The sequence below is a fragment of the Sus scrofa genome, unplaced genomic scaffold (assembly GCF_000003025.6).
Source record: "Sus scrofa isolate TJ Tabasco breed Duroc unplaced genomic scaffold, Sscrofa11.1 Contig56, whole genome shotgun sequence".
In the NCBI taxonomy this organism is placed as follows: Eukaryota; Metazoa; Chordata; class Mammalia; order Artiodactyla; family Suidae; genus Sus; species Sus scrofa.
Window position 1 is genome coordinate 115,880 of NW_018085248.1, and position 25,174 is coordinate 141,053.

Here is a 25,174-nt window from a genome sequence, read left to right on the forward strand (position 1 = left end):
ATTGTGAGTTCACTGTCATTCCCCCCACAGTGGAGTTGATGTCAGAGATCAGGGTCAACGTTGAGCGCATAACCAGGGAAGTCCTCCTCTCCAGGGACAAGGCTGTCAGGAGAAAGTGACTGGGGCAGCTGTAGCCTGGCAGGCAATGGACTTGGGCATGTCAACCCTCAAGAACACTTGGTCTCCTAACCCTGACCTTCCTTCACTCCTCCATCTTAGAGGTTTCTGGGAGGATAGTGATGTGGACCCTCAGTTTTTGCCTTTGGATTTGAATCAGGACAGAGATTTCCCACCCAGGCCTCACCCAGCTGCCTGAGGTTCCCTGGGTCACAGCATCAAAGAAGGTGCTCCCTCAGGTACAACTTTTAAGAAACACCATTTGGAACTCAATACAGCAGACCGTGGGCTGGTCTGGACACCCTGCTTCTCTTTCACTCCCCTCTCCATCTCACCTGCATTCTCTTCCATCCACCTCCATCTCCCCACCTCTCCTCCGCTTCCTTCCTCCTGCTATTCTCCTCCCCCCACCATCTGTCTTTTACTACCTCACCCTCCGGTATTTTATACTCCTCTTCAATCATCTCGTCCTTCCTCCTTTCTCCATCCAATTCTGGTCCAGCTAGACCTTCCTTCCACCCCATCCTTCCCCTATTCCTCCTCCAGCACCTGGATTCTCTCCCCTCCTTCCTCCTCCCCCTCTTCCCTTCTGGGCCAGGAGTCTGCGCTGTCACCTCAGGCTCCTCAAAGGGACTTGGGCATTCTGGCCCTGAGGGGTGCTGCATGCTCAGTGGTTGGTGCCGGCAGTCCTTGTCACCTCAGCCCCAGACCTGAGTGGTGCAGGCACCCACCAGTGGCCTCTGTCCTTGAGGTGTTGGTAGTGGGTGAGGGAGAAGTTCAAGCTCACCTTTCTGACTCTCACTGTTGGACTTGGGCCTCTCCTCTCAAAATGGTAAAAAGGTAACCAGGCGGGTGTGAGGATCAGGTGGGTCAGAGCAGGGTGGGCAGGCGAGTGAGTGTCAGAGCAGATCAGCAACTCTGAGGGAGTCCAGTAGCCTGGTGACATGAAGCAGAGTGGGTATAAGGCAGGGTGCAGAACTCTGGGATCCCTGCCTTTCCACCCACAGTGGAAATGGGCCATCCCCTTGGCCAGGAGCAGCATTGAACTCTTGACCTATAAAATGACTTTCCTTTGGTATGAGATCCTCTCTCCACACAGGGGAGTGGGACCAGGAGCAGGTGGAGCCTGGCTGAGCTGGAAATGGGCACCTTGACTCTCATGACCAGCTGGTCCTCCAACCCTGACCTTCTTTAACTCCTCTTCTCCCGCTGCTTGTCAGAAGTGCCAAGTGGATATGGATGTGATGGAAATTTATGCCTTCTGAAGAAGACACATGGTCTACTAGATATGAAGAACTGGTCCACTATGAGAGTGCTGAATCAATATTCCCTGCCTTTGTTGTTAAAATTAATTAACATATACTCAATTCAATGGAATTAGGTGACCAGAAGGAAGAACTTTTATGGCCTGTAACATAGCAGAGCCCAGCAGGAATAAGATAGACTTCTTCCCTTGCAAGTTGTTCAGCCCATGAAGAGCCATGGGCTCATTATTTATTTACTTAACTCCCCAAACTCTCTGTTCTTCCTTTTTTAAATTTATTTTTTATTCTTATTTACCCCAACACACTTCCCCGCCGCCCCCCCCCCCACTGTACAGCCTGGGGACCCAGTTACACATACATGTATACGTAATTTTTTTTCCCACTGTCATGATGCGTTGTAAGTATCTAGACATAGTTCTCAGTCCAAACTCTCTTTTATCCTCTGTAGAGCATTCACCTTTTCTTGCCCTGATGGGGATTGCATATGGTTTGTCATGATTTCAGGCCTCAAATTGAAATTCTTGCTGACCCCCAGTAAACACGTCTTTCTGCAAAAATATCTAGCATTCTTCTTGTTTCACATCAACAACCAATGGAGGATGCTAGTATAGTGCCACCCATGAGTGAGTGTTAGCTTAGAACCTACTTCATGGAACCTCCTGAATGATTTGAGTATTTCCATTTGCACAGAGCACAATTCCTTTGGTAAATGCTCTCAGATTCCTCAGAGGAAGGTTAGGTTGAAGGTGTACACCAGTTATTTTTGGATGATATTTCAGATTTCTTATTCAAAATATCTGATGTGTTATTTATTCCAAAATCTATGGATATGGAAAATATCCACCTTTGATGATGGGTTGAGAGTGAAGATTGTTCTGAATCAAATCTGGCAGTTCATTCATCCTTCTGTATTCACCAATTCAGGTTAAATTGCATCATCACCACCATTATCATCATTGTCAGATTATTGGCTAGGGTTTCCACAACAAAACACTACTGACTGGGAAAGTTTATTAACACAATGGTTATGTTCTCACAGTTGTGGAGGCTGGACCTCCAAGATCAAGGTGACAACAACAGGGTTGGCTTCTAGTGGGTCCTTTCTTCCCTGCTTGTAGATGGCCAACTTCTCACTCTGTCCTCACATGGCCTTTCCTCCAAGAAAACATGCAAACACTAGTGCTATTCTATTAGTACCCCTTCTATTAGGAAGCAACACCTATTTCAGTCTCCCCTGTTCGAAGCTTTCCAGCCTAAACATCTAGTATAAGAATAAATCATTTTAGATTACTTCAGTCTCACCCAATTTCTTTTATTTACTTATTCATTCATTCACTCATTCATTTTTTAAGGCCACACCTGTGGCATATGGAAGTTCCCAGGTTAGGGGTCAATCAGAGCTGCAACTGATGGTCTATAGCACAGCAACATGGGATCTAAGCCACATCTGAGTCCTACGCCACAGCTCACAGCAACACCTGGTCCCCAACCTGCTGAGAGAGGCCAGCGATCAAACCCACATCCTCATGGATTGGACTCATTTCTGCTGCTCCACAATGGCAACTCAGACCTTAGCAAATTTCTAACTGCAACCTCCTAAGAGATGCTGAGCCTGAAGTACCCAAATGAACTGATCAAATTCCAAACCCACTGGAAACATATGAAATAATAGTAAATGTTGATGTTTTAAGCCACTATTTGGGGGGGTGATTTTTTTTTATAAGGCAGTGGTGTCTGAAATAGTGCAGTAATTTAGACACTCTAGTATTAGATACACTAATTGAACTAGATGGAAACCTGAGAAAATAGAAAAATAGGTAAATAGAGATTGTATATGAAAGCAGTGGTATTGCTGGGAAGTGGGAAACAGAAGGATTGTTATGGAATAATATTCAGCTGCTTGCCTCTTAAAAAAATCAATTTTTGCAAAAGTTGGTAGAAAGGAAAGGTGCTTTAAATCAGAATGTGATATTGGTCATTCTTTTCATTCAGTTTTATGGTCACTGTGCAATGTGGCAGAGAAGAAAGCTCTGTATAGACACAATGAGCAATAGAAGCTACCTGTTCCCAATTCTTGTCTGGCTCCTGTCCCTGCTGAGTGTCCAAAATTCCATTAGTAAAGGCCACCACTAACTCCCTCATAGGGCACAATTCTCTAGAGAAAAAAAAAATTTGTGGCATCTTAGGTCATTAAAACTCCTCAATTTGAGAGTTCTCTTGTGGAAAAATGGATGAAAGATCCTGTGTTTTCACTGCTGTGGCTCAGGTCACAGATATGGTGTGGGTTTCACTGCTGGCTCAGGAACTTCCACCTGCCATTGGCACAGCCAACAAGCAAACAAATGAACACACAGAAACAAAAAACCAAAACCATCTCAACCTGAGGGAGACAGCATCGTGTCATAATATACTCTGGGTGTATATTTATTCCCTCTGTTGTAGTTCTTCTGTTTTATTATTCAAGGAACATAATCCATGATCCACTCACTGCCAGACTACTCCACTCACCATCATCTCTAAAAAGTTCGCACAATATATAGTAAATTAAACCAAATCACTTGCCATCATAGAATTCACTGTGTCATTATAGCTTCCATCACCAAGAATCATTAACTGAGTGGAAAATTGGTATTTCCTGCTGAAGGCTGAGCTGTAGAACCATGTGGGACACCCTAGACTGAAAGTTTGGAATACCCTCCTGTATGTTTAGTATACAGTATGTGCTAAGTAAGCTTTGGCCATTTTGTACTTCATGGTAGCCATACTCATGGGGGAAAACCCCCATGCTAATGGAATTTCCCATGTGAAGGCTTATATTTTCCCTTCTCCATTCCAATAGCTAAAAGGTCCATTTCCACATATGTTCCTAGATTCTGCAATTGTTGGTTGAACAAGCGACTTCCTTCTTGAACAAGACTCTGTTTCCTATTTGATCTCTAGTGATGCCTGAAACTTTCTTGATCCAAAAGCCATGAGAGACAGCTCTGGGTAAGGACATGAGGTCTCTGATGAGGAGGCATATTCAAATCTTCAAGAGGTTGTCTGCTACCAGCACTGCCAGCAATAGGAGCAATATATTATTCTTTTTGAAAGGGGAGCTGGGCAATACATTACCATATTCACCATAGTCCACCCCTTATGCCCCTTATGGCACCTCTAGGGTCCTGTTTCTGAGGGTAAATTAAAAGAAATGGTTAGAGTGGTGAACTCTTTCCTTTGCTACTGCAGTTGATCTTAGAGCTGCATTTTCTACTTCTCATCTTCTTCCTTCAGTGTCAGTTCTTCCTGGCTTCACTTTTCACCCACAGCTCAACTGATCTCTGTAACTTAGCTGGAGGTCTAGTCCAGAACCTTACCATACAAGGTCTAATCACTTCTTCAAAAATATTCTTCCCAACACCAGTGTTATAGCTTCTCCTTTTCCACCTAATATTCAGGGTCAATTACCTCTGCCAGTGTCATAGAAAGAGGCTCTTCTCTGAATTATTACAGATTGTACTCCTTCTAGTGCTCAGGCTGTAAGATTTAAGATAAATTCAATACTGACAAGTGGGATAAGAATACAAAAAGTAAAGGATTTTATTATAGTATAATTGATCATTTTTATCAGTGCATTCTGAGGCTGTCCAGGTTTTGGAGTTTGCATTTACATAAGCAAGTCAACAAATATCCTTACATTTAAAAACAATTTCATTTGATCTTCCTTTCATTTACAACTAAAATGATCCTAATTGAAACATTTTTTTGTGGCATATGAAGTGCCCAGGCCTGGAGTCATATTTGAGATGCAGTTGCAACCTACTCCACAGCTGTGGCAACAAAGGATCTTTTATTTAACCTACTGTGCCAGGCCGGGGATTGAACCTGTGTCCTTGGTGCTGCCAGTCCTATTGTGCCACAGCAGGGATTCCATATTTTATATTGAAATATCCTTATTCTAAATATATCTTTGTGAAATTGGGCTAATTCATGTTTTGTTAATGATTTGCATTCGATATGTATTTCTGAGCCAGGATATGATTCTAACATTATAATTCGTTTTGCCTTCTAGAAAGACTCATTACTCTTTTGAAAATTAATTGCAATTTGCATACATTTATGCTTCCAGATTAACTTTTAGAAACAAAGAACCGTCAGGCATAGTTTACTTTTCTATGCAAAAGAATACAGTATAGGTTTACTATTTTCCCCCAAAGATATAGATTTAGCATACTGTCATACTTTTTAAAAAAGACTTATGTATTACCATACCTAAAGTAAGTTAATTCATTATACTGACAACTTCATAATAGTTTTTGTCTCAGAGGGAGAAGCTTGGGAGACTAGGCAAGCTGTGGTAAATAGATTTAGCCAAATAGAACTCTTCTGTTTAGCCAAACTAAAGGGTTTGAAGTGATTAGGCCAGTTTCTGGAAATAACATGGTCTAAGGTCATTAGAGACATGCTGCAAACCCTACCAAATTCACCACTACCATTTTTGCATCATAGTAACAAAAAAGAAATGAAACTAGCTCTAGGAGATTTATAGTGGGAAATTACTGGTACACTGCCATTAGAGCTCCTTAATAGGAATGCTTAGATGTTTTTGGAAGTGTCTGCTCCATGAATACTTGCAGCCTGATGACTGAGGCAGAAGATGAATTCTGCCACCCTGTGGTGGACACTGGGATTTGGGATTCAATAATTTCATGCTACAAGTGGCTAGATGCATGTCATTTGAAAGACAAATCCTAGAAGTCACTGGATTTTTGTCAAAAACTTCATCACAAATGCCCTTTATGTCATAGATAATGTCAGAGGGTCATTTGCAAAACGATGGAGTAGCGTTACAAATTGTAATGAAATTGAAACCACGTATCCTATCTTGGCCGTGCTGATCACGGCCCTGGGAGGGGCATTGGCTGCACTTGCTATGGGTCAGGAGGGGTGTCCTGGGCCCCATGGCTGCGTGTTCAGTGGGCCTGGGCAGGACCTGTGGCTGAGGCCTTTGTGGGACTGCAGGGCTAGGCCTGCAATGTGGCCCTGAGGGCGACCTTGGCCCGTGCTGAGGGGCAAAGGTCCCAACACTCGGGCTCGAATCCTATATCAATTGGCCACTTGAGGGGACACTCATAGTTCCTGGGGATGTTGGGAAGAGAAGCCCATCTCCACGGCCACATCCGGTCCTGAGGTATGTCCAGGGGTGGAAACGGGCAGGCCAGACGTGGTGGCTCTCGGGCCCTCCAACGGAGTTGTGGTGCCATGGTCTGCTCTTGCTGGTGTTCCTCAGCCTTTAGGCAGGCCTGGCTGTGTGAGGGTCCGGGCTGCTGGTGCTTAGCAGGTGGGCCAGGGAGGTCAGGCCCGTCTTCTCCAGAGAGTTCCTTAATGCTTATAATGGTTGGGCAAGGCTTGGGTTCCAGGGATGATCGCTCCACGCCCAGGGTCCTCGTGGGGAACTCCTCAGGTTTTGCTAGAAGTGAGCACACTGGATCAGAATCTCCCCCAGGCTGCGTTGTCTGTGCAGGGTGGGCCTCCTGGTGGCCCAAATGGCCACCCTGGCCTCACCCTGAGACCATCCCTCAGGCTGGGTAAGGTTAGGGTCAGCATCTGCTTAGGCTGCCCTGGGGCCCAACCCCTGCCAGCCAAGCCTTAGAGCAGACCAGGAGGTGGACAGGGTGAACAGGAAGGCCCTGGGATGCTCCACAGGTCACGGCCCTGGAGGGGGAATCAGGAGAAGACCCCTGCTGAGCCCACCTGGGGGAGGTAGGTCCCAGTTCTTCCTGTGCAGTTCAGCCATTGATGCCTGTAGCTTTTTGATCACTGCATCATCCTCTAGGGCCCAGGGCCCGGAGATCTTGTCCTGAAGAAACTCATACAGGCCTTGCAGGGGCAGCTTCAGGAGGTGTTCTGGGGATGGGGATGTCATCAAGCCAACAGGGCCCCCACTGGGAAGGCTCAGCCCCCACCCTGGGGCCCCTCCCTGGGGGCAGCATGCATGATCGGCTGGGCCCAGGAGAGCCACAGCAGTGCCACAACCAGGAGCCAGCCCCATTCCTGCCACCTCTCCAGGGACCCTGCCCAGCCTGAGTCCTGGCTGGCCCTCCTCTGTGGCCTGAGTGGCCCAGGCTCGGGCTTACTCACTTCTGTGCAGCTTGATGATTGTATAGGCCATGGCTGTGAGCATTCGCTCCCCCTCCAGGATGTATACATCCCATAGTCTTAGTGTGAGTGAGAAAGGTGTCTGTGGGGACAGCAGGCCCAGGAGGGGCGGTTTGAGCAGGGCATGAGGTGTGTGGGGGGGTGTCCCAGCACAGGTTAGGAGCTCCCACTGCCTCTGGGTTCTGCAGTCCCACAGGCTGCCTCCAAAAAAGCCGTACAGCTCTTAACTGAGTGGACTGAGGAGGTCCCAGCCAGCCTGGCCTGTACCTCCACTGTCCTGGGGACAAAAGACAGCCCCATGCTCTGCAGGAGATATTCAGAGGAGCCTGGGGTTGACTGCAGTGTGGGCACATGCTTGCCCTCCCCCCAGCCTGACCCAGCCTTCCCTACAGGAGCCCAGGGGAAGATGGCTCAGCCTCAGGACCCCAGACGCCCCCTCCCCAGGGCTCTGGGCTTGCCTGGGGGGATGCCTCTTGGGGACCTAGTCTCCCTGGGTACACTTACCTGGTCAATAAAGCAATGTTGGAACCACAGCTTAGTATAAATTTCTGTGTACATGTATTCCTTGTCCTGACAGAGGAAAGAATGTTTAGGGCTGGCCTGAATGGCCCGAGTCCTCCCCGCCTGGGGACCCTGTGCAGGAACCCCCTTCAACCAGTGGATCCCAGCTCAGACCTGGCTGCACCAGGACAAGAAAGATGAAAGTGCAGGCAGGCCAGGCTCTCTGAGGGCTGCCTCTACTCACCAGGTGCCTCTTCAGCTTGGGAAGAGTCCTCTCCAGAATCTTATCATGATGGGCCTGCAATCTCTGAAGTTTTGGGAACTCCGGAATGAAGAAGCCTGAGAAGCCCCAAGGACCGCCCCCACTGGAAGTCAGAGGTGAGCCTGGCAAGGGCTTGTGTGTCCTGGGAGCCCAAGGCCTCCTCCCCAGGTAGTGACTCCAGTGTGCAAGGCCCACCCCAGCCTGGCTACATGGATCTTCCCAGACATGACTGACTGCCTTTGAGGCTTGGGGTGGCCCAGGGTTGAGAACCTGCTCACAGAGGCCCAGCTTGGCAGGTGCTCAGTGCTGAGCATCAGGCAGGTATCTGTTTCTGGCACAGCCCCTCCCCACTGTGGCTGCGGAAGGGGATGAGGACCCCAGTACTGAGGGGCAGGTTATGTGGCCCATGGGATGGGGGTTGGGGTGTGCATGAACATTTCCTGGGCTTGAGAGTTAGGCGGGGGGAGGGGGTACAGCAGGGAGACACTGCCACCTGGGCCTCCTCTGATCAGGGGCTTGGGGTGGGGTTGGAGGTGGCCTGGTGGGCGGCAAAAGAGAGGCAGAGGGACCAGCAGGGATGGTGTGGTCTGGACAAGGACAGGGCTGAGGGCCATGGCTGTGGGACACAGAGGGCTGTGGGGGGAGCTGGTGCCCTTTGCTGATCGGGAGATGGACCAAGCTAGTCCCTGTTAGCTGGGGGGAACTCTGCAGGGCGACTCCTGTCGCTGAGTCACATCCAGCTCTCCAGGGTAGTCACCTACCATGCATGGCATGTCTTTTGTTGTCCATCAGTTGAGCCAGTGCCCAGAAAGCATTCTCCTCATTAAGAAACATGAGCAGGACAGCGACAATCTGGTTCATGCCATGGCAGTAGCCCACCTCCTGCAAGAGTCAGATATGGCTGCAGGGACCCCCTTGGAGGCCTCCACCACCCTCTCCCTGGCACTTGCTCCTCAGCTACTTACTGGATGGTCTCCCATTTGTGCCTGGGCACCATCCCATGGCCCCCTTTTTCAGACGAGGCATGCCGGGTGCTGAGGACCAGCAAGGTTTGGAGGTCCTGCCATGAGGGCAGGTGGGGGTTGCTTACAGGCATATGTGAGGCTTGGAGGGCCATGGTGGTGGTGGAGCAGCTGCAGACCCCACTTTGGTCATCCTGTGTGGTCATCTCAGCTGGTGCTCCTTGAGGGAATATTCTGGAAAGTGCAGGTGGGGTGCGGAGCCACCTCCAGGGAGCCACACAGGAGTTTGGGTTGCTGGGAACTCTCATCCCTGTTAAGATTCTGGTTCATGAAATGGCATCTTCAGGATTCAAACTCAAGTGTCACCACCATAGCAATGCTTTTTAGGCCCATGTGAACTTGCTATAAAACATTCCCAAGCTCATGGGCTGGCACAGCCTAGGCATAATGTGCCATTTCTGTCCTAAAAGTGGGGTCTGCACCCCAGCCATCCATGTCAGTTTGAGAGCAGAGCTCCCCTTGCATCACCTCTGTGGCTGTTGGAGCTGGCATGCTGACTGGTGCCAACAGGCCACTTAAGAAGCAGGGCCACTGTGGGATGGCTGGCCAGGGGTGGGTACTCACTGTGTTGTAGACAGAGTAAGCTGTGAGCACATTGAAGAGGGCTTGCTGCCTGGAAAGGGGACAATGGGGCTCGCTATAAACATAGCCTTCCACTGGTCAAGTGTGTGGTGTGTGTGGAACACTGGATGGAGCAAGGATCACTAATGTAGGATGGGGTGATAGCATTGCAGGTTCCATCCCACTTTACTTTTAGAAATGATGCAGATGGTCTAAAAAAGTAGACAAAGATCTAAATGAGGTGACATCTGGACCCATCTGACACTCACTCTATCCTCTTATGTCCTTGTGCAGCCTGCTCTCTGCTGCCCAGGGACCCTCCCCTCCACACGGGGGCCTTTTGACCTATGAAGGCACAGCCAATCTCCCTCAGGGTGCCTGCCCTGTGCATTTTTACTTCTGCAGGTGCTCTGCACAGGCCCCACTCTTGCCACCTCAGCTCCAGCCTCATCCTCGAGTCTCCCCTCCCCCAGGACCCCTGACCATCACCCCCTGCCCCTCTGCCCAGGGACCAGTGGCTCAGCATCCTCACTTGATGCCATACCGCTCCTGGAACATGATATTGTTTTGGAAGGTGCGGCTCACGTCCATGTCAATATATTTGATGTCCCGAGAGTAGAGCCTGGCCTGCTCCTTCATTCTCTGTGGGTAGAGTCAAGGGTAGGGGATAGCGAGGTAAAAAGCCTAAAACTAACCAACTGCCACAGCAGAGCAGGTGCTGCTGGTTCAACACAAGTGTTTTCTGGAGAAATCCTTCTTTTGCCTGTTTCTGAAGCCAGGTAGGGTCACAAGGGTGCCCAGGTCACAGCCTGTGTCCAGCATCACTGGGCAGGGGACGTCGGCCTGTGGATGATCAGCCTGTGGCTTCTCCAAGGCTCAGACCCCCCACCCAATAGTGACACAATGACCAGGCCAACAGCCTCCCTCCTCTCCCAGCCCACACAAGGCAGTCCAGGATGACAGTGCTGCCACCCTGGCCCTGGGCTTATCTCCTGGGAGGCTTCTCCCAGGTGTGGGTGTCCCAGGGCAGTGGGGAGGCTGGGAGGGCAGCTGGGCCTCTGTCCCTTGACCCCTCCCAGTCCCACCACATACAGGCTGGGTGAGGCAGAGGGCCAGAAAAGGAGCCCATGCCTGGTTTTCAGGACCTTTTGAGAGCATGAGGACCGAGTGTGATGCTGGCTCTTTTCCCACAGTGTCAGTGGATGCCCACCATGCTCTGGGCCTCTCAGACTGCCCATCATTGAGCAACTCGGACATCTGTGGCCACTATCACACCTGCTCCCCCTTCACTTCCCCTGATGATGCTGCTCAACCAGGTGCATAGAGCATCCACCCTGAGCTGTGGGACCTCGGGTACACTGGGGACAGGGGCTGAGTGTCAGGAACTGGCTGGGGGCAGGGACCTCTCTGGGTCAATGGTTTGAGACCTGTTTCTTGTCCCAAGTTAGTCAGGCCTGTGTTCATCTGGTCTGGCCATCTCCTTCCAAGATTTGTGTGAGGGTCTCCTTGCTCTTTCCTCCTGGCTTCTGTTCCTTTCTGTGTGACTCTGTCCCCCTCAGGTTTCTGGGAGGCCTTAGTGTGAAGCCAGGTGGTACCTGTCCATCTGTGGACTCAGTGACTGCACTGGGCCAGGGGGACTCAGTGAGGATGTGGGCAGGGACTTCCTGACAAGTGGGCCCTGGGCCTGTGAGCCTGGGAGGGGCCAGGAAATCTGGGGATGGGTGAAGGGTCCCTGAGGCACAGGTGGATGGGCTATACCTGGTATTTCCCTTGGTTCTCCACCTTCACCTTCTCCAGATCCAAGAGCAGAGACCACGCCTGTCCTCTCACCTGTGGGGGGATCCCCTTGTAGACTCGCCGGCGCATCTGCAGGAAAGAAGGGGCCCTAAAACAGGTGCAGGTGACACCTGGCACAATGGATGCTCAGGAGAAGTTGCCTCTGCCTGGACCTGGGCTGGTCTCTACATGTGGCGTGGGCATGTCTGGTCCACCCTGTGGTGTCCTGGGCCAGAGTGGCCAGGGAAGCCCCAGGGGACCCAGGGCAGCTCTCTTCAGGGTCAGGATGTTCAGGTTTCTACCTTTCGACTGCCCTGGTATTTACTCCAGTTCCTCAGCATCTTCACCCACTTAGTGGCTCGCCTAATGTCCTGGGCTCTTTGCTGGAAAAGGGGACATGGTGGTGTCAGCCAAGCTGCTAGCTTCCCTAGAGTGGCCCTGACTCAGGGCCATGATCTTAGAGGAGGCAAGAAGGCACAGACCCCTCACAGCCCAAGGACCCTTTGGCTGCTCTGGGGTCAGGCAGGGAACCACAGCCACACCCCTTGGCTACCTCCCACCAGCATAGCACAGATGGTTTCTCACCCTCGCCTTGTGGGTGCTGAGGCCATGGATGCTGAGGCCCTGGGTGCTGAGGCCAGGCTGTTCCCATCTGCAAGGCAGGAGAAGTAGAGCTGTGGGAACCAGGTGCCTGGAAACCCCTGCCACCCCCCATCTTAACCAGAGACACCCAGAAACAGAGGAGGACCCAAGGAGGATGCCAGCTCTGGAGCAGACTGCAGCACCCCAGGTGGAGCCCCTACTTCCAATGGGGCTGGTCACCCCCTCTGCACTGTGCACCCCCACTCCTGACCTGACAGGTGAGCAGCCTCTCCCAGAGCTGACCCAGCAACTTTGGCCCAGTCTCCCCTCACCCATCATGGCTGGGCCATGCCTCCTACCCTGTGTCTCCTGGCACCAGACAAGGGATGAAACTCCACCTGCCTCTGTCACCTACCCATGAGCTTCCAGGTTCTGCATGACTGTCCCCTGACCATCTCTCTAAAGCAATATCTCACTGCCCTTTGTGCTGTCCCCACATGGCCCCCTGTCTGGGCCCACTGCCCTCGGAGACTTGTTGGCCAGGTGCCCCCTCCCTGTGGCCACGCTCTGTAGAGCCGCTGCAGACCAGCCTGGCCCTGACCCTGCTGGATGGATGCCCTGGGCTCTCCCCAGTATGGATGTGGAGGCCACAGAGCTGAGGCCCATGTTGGCCCAGCCCCCAGTTCTGCCTGTACTACCTCCCCTGTGCACTCTTGTCCAAAGTCTAGTGTGGACCTTGGTCCCCAGTGGCCACCAGGGCTAGAGGCCCTGAGCTAGGCTGAAGGGTCCTGCCTCCAGAGTTGATTCCCCAAATGCAACCCTCCCCAAGGAGAGAGGGAGGGGGTGTCCAGATGACTCATAGTGAAAATACTAACCTGTAGGTGACCTTGTAGCACGAGAGGTCAGAATCATCCCATGGGTCCGGGTCCGCTGGAGACCCTGACTGGTGCCCCTGAAACCCAGATGGTGCAATGAGATGAAGTTACATGCAGGGTGTCCTTGGGCGCCAAGGAACATCTGACAACAGGCCCAGCATAAGACCCTGCCCCTTACCTGCTCCTACCTGTTCTGATCCTGCCTGGGACACATTTGCTCCTGCTGCCTCTGGCCCCCACATGGGCCTCACCTGCTCAACCTTGGATCCGATCCTACCAGGAACATACCTGCCCCCATGGGCTGTGACTCCATTCCTGGGCCTCACCTGCCCCTTCAGGCTGTGGTCTGCACCTGGGCTGCTATAATTCCCACTTGGGTGATGTACCTGCTCCTGCTGATGATGATGCCCCTTTGGGCCTCACCTGTTACCTGGCTCTGGTCCCCACCAGGCCTCCCTGTCTGTTCTTGTCTCTGACCCCTGCCACAGCTGCACCTGCTCCTAGTGACATCACTCCCTCTGGGGCCTCACCTGCTCATACTTGGCCACTATTTCTGCTCGTTCCAGGGCCAGCAGAGTCTCCATCTTCACCATGTTTGATGCTGCAAGACAAAAATCATAATATTCCACTTCATGGAAGAGCTCCAGAGCACCAACAGGTTAAAGTGGGCTCCCTGTTGGAGGCTCCCCATCTATCTGATCAGAGGGGAGAAAACCGTGCTGCCTAGGTAGGTGACAACCCAAACATCCTAACACTTCCACTTAATAGACCCCTCCCAGCAGCCTGGGAGATCCTATCACAATGAGATGATGGAGATCAAGAAGGGGGCCCAGAGGTCCATGGAAATGGCTGTCCTGCAGCACATGGGGGTGCACTCCTGGCTCAGGTATGCCAAGGGGAGGGCAGCTGCCAGGTGGGGAGGCTCCTGCTGGCTCAGACAACCCACACAATTCATAAAAATATGAGAATGACCTGACCTATAAGGGCCCGGTGTACAGAATATGGCCAAACTCCTAACTCCACTATAGAAACGGACCAAGTAGACAATGGGCAGAGGGCCCGGATAGATATTTCTCCAAAGTCAACCCAACTTTAGAGAACAAGCCCAGCAGGCACAGGAGACGTGGCTCAATATTAGCATCAGGGGTATGCAAATCAAAGCCACCAGAGGGCTGAACGTCTCCCCACTGGAGTGAATGTTACTGATTAAATGAAGATGTGAGAAGCTGGAAACTTCTTATATGGCTGACAGGATTGTAAAGTGGTGCAATGTCTATGGAAAACAAATCCTTTCTCCAAAAGTTAAATGAAGAGCCGCTGCATGACCCAACAGTTCTACTCCCAGATATAAACCCAAGAGAGAGGAAGACAGGGATGCAGACGTCTAAACATGTATGTTCATAGCAGAGCAACTCACAAGAACAAAAAGGTGGGCCCCATCTAAGTTTCCTTGGACAGATGGCCTGATGACCAGAATGTGGAGGAACATCATTCAACCAGAGAGGGAGTGAAACACTGCCACATGCTGCAACATGGACAGAGATGATGCTCAGGAAAGAAAGAAGGCACAGAGACTGCCTGTTTTGAGTTTCCAAGGAGGAGCCCGATCCAGCAGAGCCATGCCCAGAGATACAGGAAGAGGTCAGCAGTCCCCAGGGCTGCAGGAGGGCTGAGTGGGAGTATCTGATACTAAGAGATTTTACGTGATGAGGTAGTGGAAGGTGGAAATAGTGGTGGTTGTGGCATGGATCTGCTAATACACTAAAAACCTCTCAGTCGTATACTTTAGCAATTGCATTTGATGTGTGAATTTTAAGAAAAAAGCTCTGAGTCAGATTCCCCACTTTCTGGGCCCCAAGAGGCTCTGAAGGTGGGAGTGGAAGTTGCACAGGTTTAAATAATATCAGGTGCTCACCCAGCCAAGAACAGCCCTTTGCTCCTGCCCACTAAGCTCTTCCCTAACCATGCCCCTACCCCAGATGTGCCCACTGGGGAGGCAGATTGGGATGTGGGGACCAGAGGTCTCTAGGACAGGAGGCTCCCATCTGCTCCATTCTTCTTAACTCTCAGCTGATTCTGGCTGGTGAATCAGAGTAGAGTGCTAGCCTATCAGGAGGAGGGCAGGATTGGGGACAGGATGACACATTTGACCACAGGTGGCCACTGTGCTATGAGACCATCCCTAGGTTCACACTTGTGAACAAGTCACAGGGGGAAGTGGCTCATTTTCCCTGTTGATGTGGTGGGACACATCTGTTGTGGGACAACACAAAGAGGGTCTAGCCAATGGGGAACACAGCTGGGTTCTGTGGATCAGATGACACATGGAACGATGGGGGACAGCATGCTGAACTGGGTGAGGCTCTGTGTCCCCACCCCAGCTCACAGACCACATGTGCTCACCTAGCTGGGGTCTCTGATCTCAGGCAAGATGGATGAGCAACCTCTAGGATTTAGGCCAAAGAAGGGGCTTTGAGGAACAAGTGGGCCCTGGAGAGTTGCCTGAACTCAGACCTCCTCCTCTGCAGTTGCCCGGTGCTGCTCCTCGTCCCTCCATTCACCCCTCTTGACCTCCTCCTCCTCTGTCTCCCTAATGTCCGCCTCCCAACACCACTTTTCCACATTCCTCCAACATCCACACTCATCCACAATGGTCTCAATGCTACATTCTGCCCATTTCCCAGGGCCCGTGTCTCCTTCATCCACCTCCGCAACAGTCCTCCACGTTCCTCCTCCCCATCCATGGCTCCTCCACCAGCTATTCATCCTTCCACCTCCTACATCCATCTCTCCACCTGATCCAGCTTCCTTGCACGTCGACCTCTTCCTCCTCCTCCTGCATCCTCTCTCCTCACTACTCCTCCCCACCTTCCTTTTCTGGGCCAGTGGTCTGAGCTCAGACCTCAGGCTCCTCACAGGTATTCAGGCACCTCTGAAAGCATCCCACACACCACAGATCCCTGAGTGGGCTGCATCTTCAGTTGGTTGGTGCTGAAGGTCCTTGTCACTTAGGCTACAGACCAGAGCACTCCAGGCTCCCACCAGAGGCCCCTGTCCCCTAGTGTCAGTATGTGGTGAGAGTGCAAGTCACACTTACTTTTGTGACCTCTCGCTGCTGGAGCTGTGCCTCTTTGGTGGAAATGCACCCAGGGATGGGGTGGGAGAGGTGGAGAAACGGGCGAGCGTCAGAGCAGGTCGGAGACCACAGGGCCTCCAACTGCCTGGGGACAAGAAAAAAGTGAGTGCCAGGCAGAAGACAGAACTGTTGGTCACTGTTATTCCAACAACAATAGGGCTGAAGGCAGAGGTCACAGTTCATGTTGAGCCTGTATCTAGAGACTCATTATCTCCAGGGGCAGGGCTGTAACCCAGCAGGACAGGATGGCAGGGGAAGATGACAGGGGAAGCTCTAACCTGTCAGGTGATGGACTCGGGCATTTGGAAACTCAGGAAGGCTTGGTCCCCCAACCCTCACCTTGCTCACTCTTCCTCTCTCTATCCCTCTTAGGAGTTCAGGGAACATAATGATGTGGACTCCTAAGTTCCTGGGTTTGACATGACTCAGGCCAGCGATGGACCACCCAGGTAAGAGCAGCTCCCAGATTTCTCTGGGTCTGAGCATCAAACCAGTGGCTCACATGGGTACATTTTTAAGTGACACCACGTGGATCCCAGTAGATCAGGCTGTTGGCTGGCCTGGACCTGAAAATCTACTTCAGCCCCTTCTCCATCTCACATTCCTTCTCTTCCATCCACCTCCCACTCCTCCATCTCCTCGTGCATGGTCCTCCCACTCTCCCTCCTCCATCTACATTTCCTCCATCATCCCCCTCCCCATCCATCAAAATTTTATTTTCTTCCTCACAGTCCTGTCTTTAATGCTCCTCATCACTCACCTGCTTTCTCCATCCTCCTGCATCCACCTTTTCTCCTACATCCATCTCTCCTCTGACTTGACCTTCCTTCCTCCCCATCCTCTTTCTCCTCCTGTGCCTGCATCCTCTCCCCCCCTCCTCCTACAATCTCTCCCCTCCCTCCTACTCCCCCTCTTCCACTTCTGGTCCAGGATTCTGAGCTCTGACCTCAGGCTCCTGACAGGGACTGAGGCACCTCTGTCAGCAGCCCACATTTCACAGAGGCCTAAGGGGACTGTGCATATGGTGGTTGGTGCTGGGTGTCCTTGTCACCTCAACCTCAGACCAGAGTGGTCCAGGCACCCACCATGGGCTTCTTTACTTGAAGTGTCAGTAGGGGCTGAGGGTACAGCTCTTGCTCACCTTTCTGATTTTCACTTTTGGATGTGGGCCTCTCCTCAAGATGGTAACGAGGTAACCAGGCGGGTGTGGGGATCAGGTGGGTCAGAGCAGGGCAGGCAGGTGAGTGAGCGTCAAAGCAGGTCAGTGACCACGAGGGCCTCCAACTGCCTGGGGACACGAAGCAGAATGGGTTCAGAGCAGCAGATACAACTCTGGGGTCTCTGCCATTCCAACCAATATGGTGCCCATCCCATTGGCCGGGAGCATCACTGACTTCTTGACCTGAAAAGTGACTTTCTTTTCTGGGAGGGTCCTCTGTCCACACAGGGGAGCATCAGCAGGGGGAGATGGAGACTGGCTGTTCTGGAAACTTGCAACCAGCTGGTCCACCAACCCTTCTTGCACTCCTCCTCTCCCCTGCCTGATAGTAGTGCCAGGAGAATTCTGATGTGGACCCTAAGCCCTTGCCATTGGACTTGAATCAGGCCAGCTATTTCATACCACCTTGTCCTCACCCAGCTTCCTGAGGTCCCTGGGACTTAGCATCAACCCAGGGTCTCAGTAGGGTACAAGCATTGCAGGGACCCCATCCAGGTGGCCACCAATAGAGCTGGTTCTGGGCTGGCATGGACCCCCTGCTCCCCGCTCCATCCATCCATCTGGGACAAAGGTCAGATGTCTGGGTCAGTATTAAGCACATAACCAAGGAGGTTATCCTCTCCAGGGACAGGGCTGTAACATGGCAGGAGAAGTTGACAGGAGCAGGTGTCACCTGGCAGGTGAGGGACCTGGGCAAATAGGTCTTCACTAACATTTGGACCCCAACTCTGACCTTCATTCATTCCTCCTCTCCCCTCTCACTTAGGGTTTCCAAGAAAGTACTCAAGTGGACTCTAAGCCCTTGAAGTTTGATTTGACTCAGGCTGGAAATTTGCCACCCAGGCCGCACCACGCTGCTGGATTTCACCAGGTCCAAGCATCAAACCAGAAGCTCACTCAGGTACACCCTTTAAGAGACCCCACACAGCTCGCCATACCACCTGCTCTGGGATGGCCTTGACCCCTGCTTCCCCTCCCTCCTCCTCCATCTTTCCTTCAACCTCTTCCATCCATCCATGTCCTCCTCCTCTGTCCTTTCCTCCCTCTCCTCTATCTATTCCTCTTCATCCTCCTGCTCTTCATGCTCTTCCTGATCCATCTTCCTTGCATCCTCCACCTCTCCTCCACTCATGTTTTCTCCTCTTCCTCTCCCTCTTGTGCCTACTTCTCCCCCTCATTCACCTTCTCCCTCCATCCTGCTGCATCCACCTTTTCTCCTGAATCCATCTCTCCTCTTGCTAGACCTTCCCATCCTCCGCCTCCTCCTGCATCCTCCTGCACCTCCTTCAGCCTCACCTGTCCATCCTTCTCCTTCTCTTCCTTTTCTGGACAAAAGCCTGATCTCTAACCTTGGGCTCCTTGCAGGGTGTCGGGCACCTCTGGCAGCAGCCCGTAGTTCATGGAACCCAGAAGGGGCTTCATGCTCAGGGATTGGTGCTAGAGGTCCTTGTCACCTTGACCTCAGACCCATGTGCTCCAGGCACCCACCACAGTCCTCTTCCCTTGAGATATTGGTAGAGGGTGAGGGTGCAGCTCAAGCCCACCTTTCTGACACTCCCTGTTGGATGTGGGCCTCTCCTCTCAAGATGGTAAGAAGGTAAGCAGGTGGGTGTGGAGATCAGGTGGGTTCGATCAGGGCCAGAAGATGTGCAGGCTTCAGAGCAGGTCAGTGACCACAAGAGCCTCCACCTGCCTGGGGACATGAAGCAGAGTGGGTTCCAGGCAGCTGGCATAACTGCAAGTTCATTCTAATTCCTCACAATATTGGGCTAAGATCATAAGTAAGGGTCAGTACTGAGCCCAAAATGAAGGAGGTCATCCTTTTCAGGAACAGGGCTGTAACCTAGCAGGGGAGGATGACAACAGACAGGTGTAGCCTGGCAGGTGATAGACTTGGGCACATGAAAACTCAGGAACACCTGGTCCCTAACCCTGCACTTTCTTCACTCCTCCTCCCCCCTCCTCTCCCCTCCATCTTGGGGTTCCCTGGTGGACCCTAAGTCATTGCCATTGGACTAGAATTAGACCAGCAATTTCCCACCCAGTCCTTCCCTAGCTCCCTATGGTTAGCGAGTTTGCAGCATTAAATTAGGATGTAAATCAAGTATACTCTCTAGCAACTCAAACTGGAACCCAAGACCAACTCTCAGGGATGGCCTGGACCCCCTGCTTCTCCTCCACATCCTCTTCCATCCACTTCTTGCACCATCCATCTCCTCCTGCTCAGTCCTCCCCCTCTTTTAACTCTTCCTCCTCCATCAGTTGCCTAACACTCCTTCCATCTTTTTTCTTCTTTCTCTCACTCCTGTCTTCATTTCTCGTCCTCACTCACCACTCCTCCCTCCCTCATCCTACATCCAACTCTGGTGTAGCTGGACTTTCTTTCCTCCCATCCTTCTCCTCTCCTGCATCTGTTCCCCTCCCTCCTACTCTGAACCTTTCTTTTCTGGGCCAGGTGTCTGAGATGCAAGCTCTGTGCTTGGTGCTGGAGGTTCTTATCACCTCCTCCCCAGCCCTGAATCATCCGGGTACCCACCCATTGACCTCTGTTCTTGAGGTGTTGGTATGGGGTGAGGGTGCAGCTCCTGCTCACCTTTCTCACTTACTGTTAGATGTGGGCCTCTCCTTTCAAAATTGTAACAAGGTATCCAGTCGGGTGGGGGATCAGGTGGGCCAGAGAATGTTGGGCAGACAGATGAGCAGGCGTCAGAGCAGGTCAGTGACCACGAGGGCCTCCAACTGCCTGGGGACACAAAGCAGAGTGGCTGTCAGACAGCAGGCAGAATTGTGAGTTCACTGTCATTCCCCCACAGTGGAGTTGATGTCAGAGATCAGGGTCAACATTGAGTGCATAACCAGGGAGGTCATCCTCTCCAGGGACAAGGCTGTCAGGAGAAGGTGACTGGGGCAGCTGTAGCCTGGCAGGCAATGGACTTGGGCATATCAACCCTCAGGAACACTTGGTCTCCTATCCCTGACCTTCCTTCACTCCTCCATCTTAGAGGTTTCTGGGAGGATAGTGATGTGGACCCTCAGTTTTTGCCTTTGGATTTGAATCAGGACAGAGATTTCCCACCCAGGCCTCACCCAGCTGCCTGAGGTTCCCTGGGTCACAGCATCAAACAAGGTGCTCCCTCAGGTACAACTTTTAAGAAACACCATTTGGAACTCAATACAGCAGACCGTGGGCTGGTCTGGACACCCTGCTTCTCTTTCACTCCCCTCTCCATCTCACCTGCATTCTCTTCCATCCACCTCCATCTCCCCACTTCTCCTCCGCTTCCTTCCTCCTGCTATTCCCCAACCATCTGTCTTTTACTACCTCACCCTCCTGTATTTTATACTCCTCTTCAATCATCTCGTCCTTCCTCCTTTCTCCATCCAATTCTGGTCCAGCTAGACCTTCCTTCCTCCCCATCCTTCCCCTCTTCCTCCTCCAGGACTTGGATTCTCTCCCCTCCTTCCTCCTCCCCCTCTTCCCTTCTGGGCCAGGAGTCTGAGCTGTCACCTCAGGCTCCTCAAAGGGACTTGGGCATTCTGGCCCTGAGGGGTGCTGCATGCTCAGTGGTTGGTGCCGGCAGTCCTTGTCACCTCAGCCCCAGACCTGAGTGGTGCAGGCACCCACCAGTGGCCTCTGTCCTTGAGGTGTTGGTAGTGGGTGAGGGAGAAGTTCAAGCTCACCTTTCTGACTCTCACTGTTGGACTTGGGCCTCTCCTCTCAAAATGGTGAAAAGGTAACCAGGCGGGTGTGAGGATCAGGTGGGTCAGAGCAGGGTGGGCAGGCGAGTGAGTGTCAGAGCAGATCAGCAACTCTGAGGGACTCCAGTAGCCTGGTGACATGAAGCAGAGTGGGTATAAGGCAGGGTGCAGAACTCTGGGACCCCTGCCTTTCCACCCACAGTGGAAATGAGCCATCCCCTTGGCCAGGAGCAGCACTGAACTCTTGACCTATGAAATGACTTTCCTTTGGTATGAGATCCTCTCTCCACACAGGGGAGTGGGACCAGGAGCAGGTGGAGCCTGGCTGAGCTGGAAATGGGCACCTGGACTCTCATGACCAGCTGGTCCTCCAACCCTGACCTTCTTTAACTCCTCCTCTCCTGCTGCTTGTCAGCAGTGCCAGGTGGATACGGATGTGGACACTAAGCCCTTGCAGTTGGACTGGCATCAGGCCAATGATTTCCCACCTCATCCTCACCCAGCTCCCTGAGGTTCCTGAGGTCCAACCATCAAACCAGGGGCTCATTCAGGCATGGCTTTTGCAGGGACCCTTCCTGGAACCCATAGAGCTGGCTCGGGCTGGCCTGGACCCCCTGCTGCGCCTCCATCCATCCATCTCCTCATGCTCCTTTGTCCTCCTCCTGCTACACTTTTCCTCCTGCTCCTTTGTTCCTTCCTGCCCTTCCCCTCCCTCTTTCCTCCACTTCGTCTCCTCCTGAAACCTCTCTGTCTAATCTTCTTCCCACCGTGCCCCCCACCTGGAGTCAGTTTTCTGAACTCTGACCTTGGGCCCCTCACATGGAATCAGGCACTGTGGGCAGCAGCCTTCACCCCTTGGAGACACAAGGGACTGCACGCAGCTGGCTCATGGTCAGGGCTGGGTTTGGCATCATCTTGGCCGAGACCAGGGAGGACTGAGTCACCGACCTGCTTGCCCCTGTCCCCAAGAGTTAGTATGCAGTGCAGGTTTTTCTTACCTTTCTGGCCTCTTGCTGTTAGAGCTGGTCTCTGCTGTATAAATGGACCCAAGTTCAGGTCGGTGGGTCAGAACAGGGAGGGCAGGCGAGTGTCAGAGCAGATCAGAGACCACAAGGGCCTCCAACTGCCTGGGGACACAAAGCAGAGAGGGTGCTATGCAGAGGGTTGAACTTGGGAGGTTGCTGCCAATCCACCCAAAATAGGACCAAGGTCAGAGGTCAGTGTTAGCACTGAATCTATAACCAAGGAGGTCATCTCCTCCAGGGACAGGACAGTCAGCTGGCAGTGGAAGGTGACTGGGCCAGCTGTAGTGGCAGGCAATGAACCCGGGCACAGGGCCCCTCAGAAACACTTGGTCCCCCGACCATGACCTTTTTTCACTCCTCCTCTCCCCCTCCCTATTAGGGGTTCCAGGACAGTAGTGATGTGGACGCTAATCCCTTGCCAATGGACTTAAATCAGGCCAGAGACTTTCCACCCAGGCCTCACACAGCTCCCTGTGGTACCCAGGGTCCAAGCATCAAACCTGGGGCTCACTACACCACTGAAGCAACCCCATCTGGATTGCAGTACCACCTGCTCTGGGCTGGCCTGGGTCCCCTATTTCTCCTCCTCCCCCTCCTCCATCTCTCCTTCTTCCTCTTCTATCCATCACTTCCATCCACCCATCTTCTCCTGCTTAGTTCTCCCACTCCTTCATCTACTCCTCTTCCATCTACCTGCTCTAATTCCTTCATCCTTACTCTTCTTGCTCTCACTCCTGTCTTTTTAACTCCTCCTAATTCACCTCCTGTATCCACCCTTCCTCCTACTTTCATCTCTCCTTGGCTAGACCTCTCTTCCTCCACATCCTCCTCTTCCTCTTCCTGCATCATCTCTCCTCCTTCCTTCTCCCTCTCTTCCTTTACTGGGCCTGGGTTCTGAGCTCTCACCTCAGGCTCTTCACAGGGACTCAGGCATCTCTGGCAGCAGCCCATACCCCACAGAGCCCTGAGTGGGCTACATGCTCAGGGGCTTGGTGCTGGAGGTCCCTGTCACCTCAGGCCCAGACCTGAGTGGTCCACACACCAACCAGTCGCCTCTCCTTCCTTGAGGTGTTGGTAGGGTCAAGGGTGCAGCTTATGCTCACCTTTCTGACTCTCGCGGTTGGATGTGGGCCTCTCCTCTCAAAATGATAACAAGTCAATCAGGAAGGTGTGGGAATCAGGTGTGTCAGAGCAGGGCGGGCAGGCGAGCGAGCGTCAGAGCAGGTCAGCAACCACAAGGGCCTCCAACTGCCTGGGCACAGGAAGCAGAGTGGGTGCCAGGCAACAGACAGAACTCTGGGGTCACTGCCATTCCACCCACAGTGGAGCCCACCCATTGGCCAGGAGCAGCCCTGAACCGTTGGCCTGAAATTTGACTTTCCTTAGGGGGAGGGTCATCTCTCCATGCAGGCAAGGTGACTGGGATGGGATGGACCTGGGTACCTGGACTCTCACAAGCAGCTGTCCCTGAACCCTGATCTTCCCTCACTCCTCCTCTCCCACTGCTTGTTAGCAGTGTCAGGAGGGTACTGATGTGAAGAGGAAGCTCTTGTGGTTAGTCTTGAATCAGGCCAGTGATTTCCCCTCAGGCCTCAATCAGTACCTTGAGGTTCCCCACGTCTGAGCATCAAACCAAGGGATCACTCAAGTAAAACATTTGCAGGGACCCCAACATAACCATCAAGGAGCTGGCTTGGGCTGGTCTTGGCCTCCTGTCCTCCTGCTCCTCTTTTCTGTGCTGGTCCTCCTCCTGCTCATCCTTCTTGCCCTGTTCCTTCACTGTTCATCTTTCCTCCTTCTCCCCTGCATCACCTCCTCCTGCCCCCATCCTCCCACTTCCATTTCTCTTCATCCTCATTTTCCTTTCACCTACCCCCCTTCCCCACTCCAAAAATCTTAGCTCTGACCTTGGCCACCTTCATGAGCCTGGGCGCTGTGGCTGCAGCTGGCACCCCTTGGTTCCCTGAGGGGCTACATCCCTCTGGCTCACCTTCTGTGCTCCAGTGTTGGTGTCAGCTCAGCCACAGCTCATGGGGAAGGGGGTCACCTGCCAAGTGGCCTCTGTGCCCAAGGTGCCCATTAGGGATGAGGGTGCCTCTCTTGCTTACCTTTCTGAGCTCTCACTGTTGGAGGTGCGCCTCTCCTCTAGAAACAGTGACAAGGTGGATGAGGGGGATGGTGGGTCAGAACAGGACAGACAAGCAAGCTCCAGAGCAGGTCAGAGACCACAAGAGCTCCCAACTGCCTTCGGACACGAAGCAGAGTGGGTGCCAGGCAGCATCGGAACTATGATGTCACTGCCATTCCATCCATGAGGGCCCATCTCATTGGTCGGCATCAGCCCTGAGCCCCTTACCTGGAAGCTCTTGCCTTCGGGGGAGGGTCCTGTGACCAAACTGATCTCCCCCAGGAGGCCTGGCCTTGTCCCACTGTCCCTTGGCCCACCTCCCCAGGTGTCCAGCACCCCTTGGAAGGGTGTGTATCACAGTCGTGCTCTGTTCCTGCCCCCAGGACACTGCAGAGCTTTTGCACTTATACCAACGCTAGGGACCATCATTAACTTGGGGCCAGTGTCAGTGGCTGTGTAACATGTGTATTAAGTCACAATCATCACAGAATACCATTCATCATTTTTAGTGAAAGTTCTGCAAGTATTGACAAATACATATAGTAGTGTACTCACCATATTAATCAATATGCAAAATATTTTATCACCGCAAGTATCTTCCCATGCCTCTTTGTGTCACCTCCTGCCTGTACCTTGGAAAACACTTGTCTTGGAAAACACTGACTCATTTCCATTCTAACAGTTTTGTCTTTTTGTCTTCCAGCTTTATTGAAGTATAATTGAGAAATTAAAATTACATATATTTGGAGTTCCTTCTGTGTTGTGATTGGTTACAAATCAACTGCAGTGACTTGGGTTGCTGTAGAGGCACAGGTTCCATTCCAGGCCTGGCACAGTGGGTTAAAGAAACTGGCCTTGCCATAGCTGT

The 25,174-nt window shown here is 52.3% G+C and overlaps 2 protein-coding genes across 7 annotated transcripts in view; one reads left to right on the forward strand and one right to left on the reverse strand.

Moving 5' to 3' along the window:
• The window catches only part of LOC110258920 (leucine-rich repeat extensin-like protein 5), a 73,609-nt gene extending 55,253 nt beyond the window's left edge, over positions 1 to 18,356 (forward strand). The window contains exon 4 of the transcript XR_002341282.1: positions 18,221 to 18,356. The gene's annotated coding sequence lies outside the window, so the exon portion shown is untranslated. The remainder of the gene's footprint in view (positions 1 to 18,220) is intronic.
• LOC110258919 (USP6 N-terminal-like protein) lies at positions 4,938 to 25,174 on the reverse strand. 6 transcript variants are annotated; one of them, XM_021082200.1, is made up of 19 exons: positions 22,152 to 22,344; positions 21,136 to 21,284; positions 20,048 to 20,197; positions 18,999 to 19,147; positions 17,377 to 17,523; positions 16,197 to 16,316; positions 13,630 to 13,700; positions 13,100 to 13,176; positions 12,228 to 12,294; positions 11,945 to 12,025; positions 11,625 to 11,732; positions 10,399 to 10,508; positions 9,870 to 9,918; positions 9,045 to 9,165; positions 8,266 to 8,360; positions 8,025 to 8,090; positions 7,503 to 7,602; positions 7,116 to 7,268; positions 4,938 to 6,831 (listed from the first exon to the last, which is right to left on the reverse strand). In XM_021082200.1, the coding sequence occupies exons 7-19, from the start codon at positions 13,690 to 13,692 to the stop codon at positions 6,386 to 6,388; spliced, it is 1,536 nt and encodes a 511-aa protein (XP_020937859.1). In that variant the 5' UTR covers positions 13,693 to 13,700; positions 16,197 to 16,316; positions 17,377 to 17,523; positions 18,999 to 19,147; positions 20,048 to 20,197; positions 21,136 to 21,284; positions 22,152 to 22,344; the 3' UTR covers positions 4,938 to 6,385. The 6 variants fall into 6 exon arrangements, with proteins under 6 accessions (XP_020937859.1, XP_020937857.1, XP_020937858.1 ...); XM_021082198.1 differs by having other exon boundaries at positions 16,197 to 16,320; XM_021082199.1 differs by lacking the exon at positions 18,999 to 19,147 and having other exon boundaries at positions 16,197 to 16,320.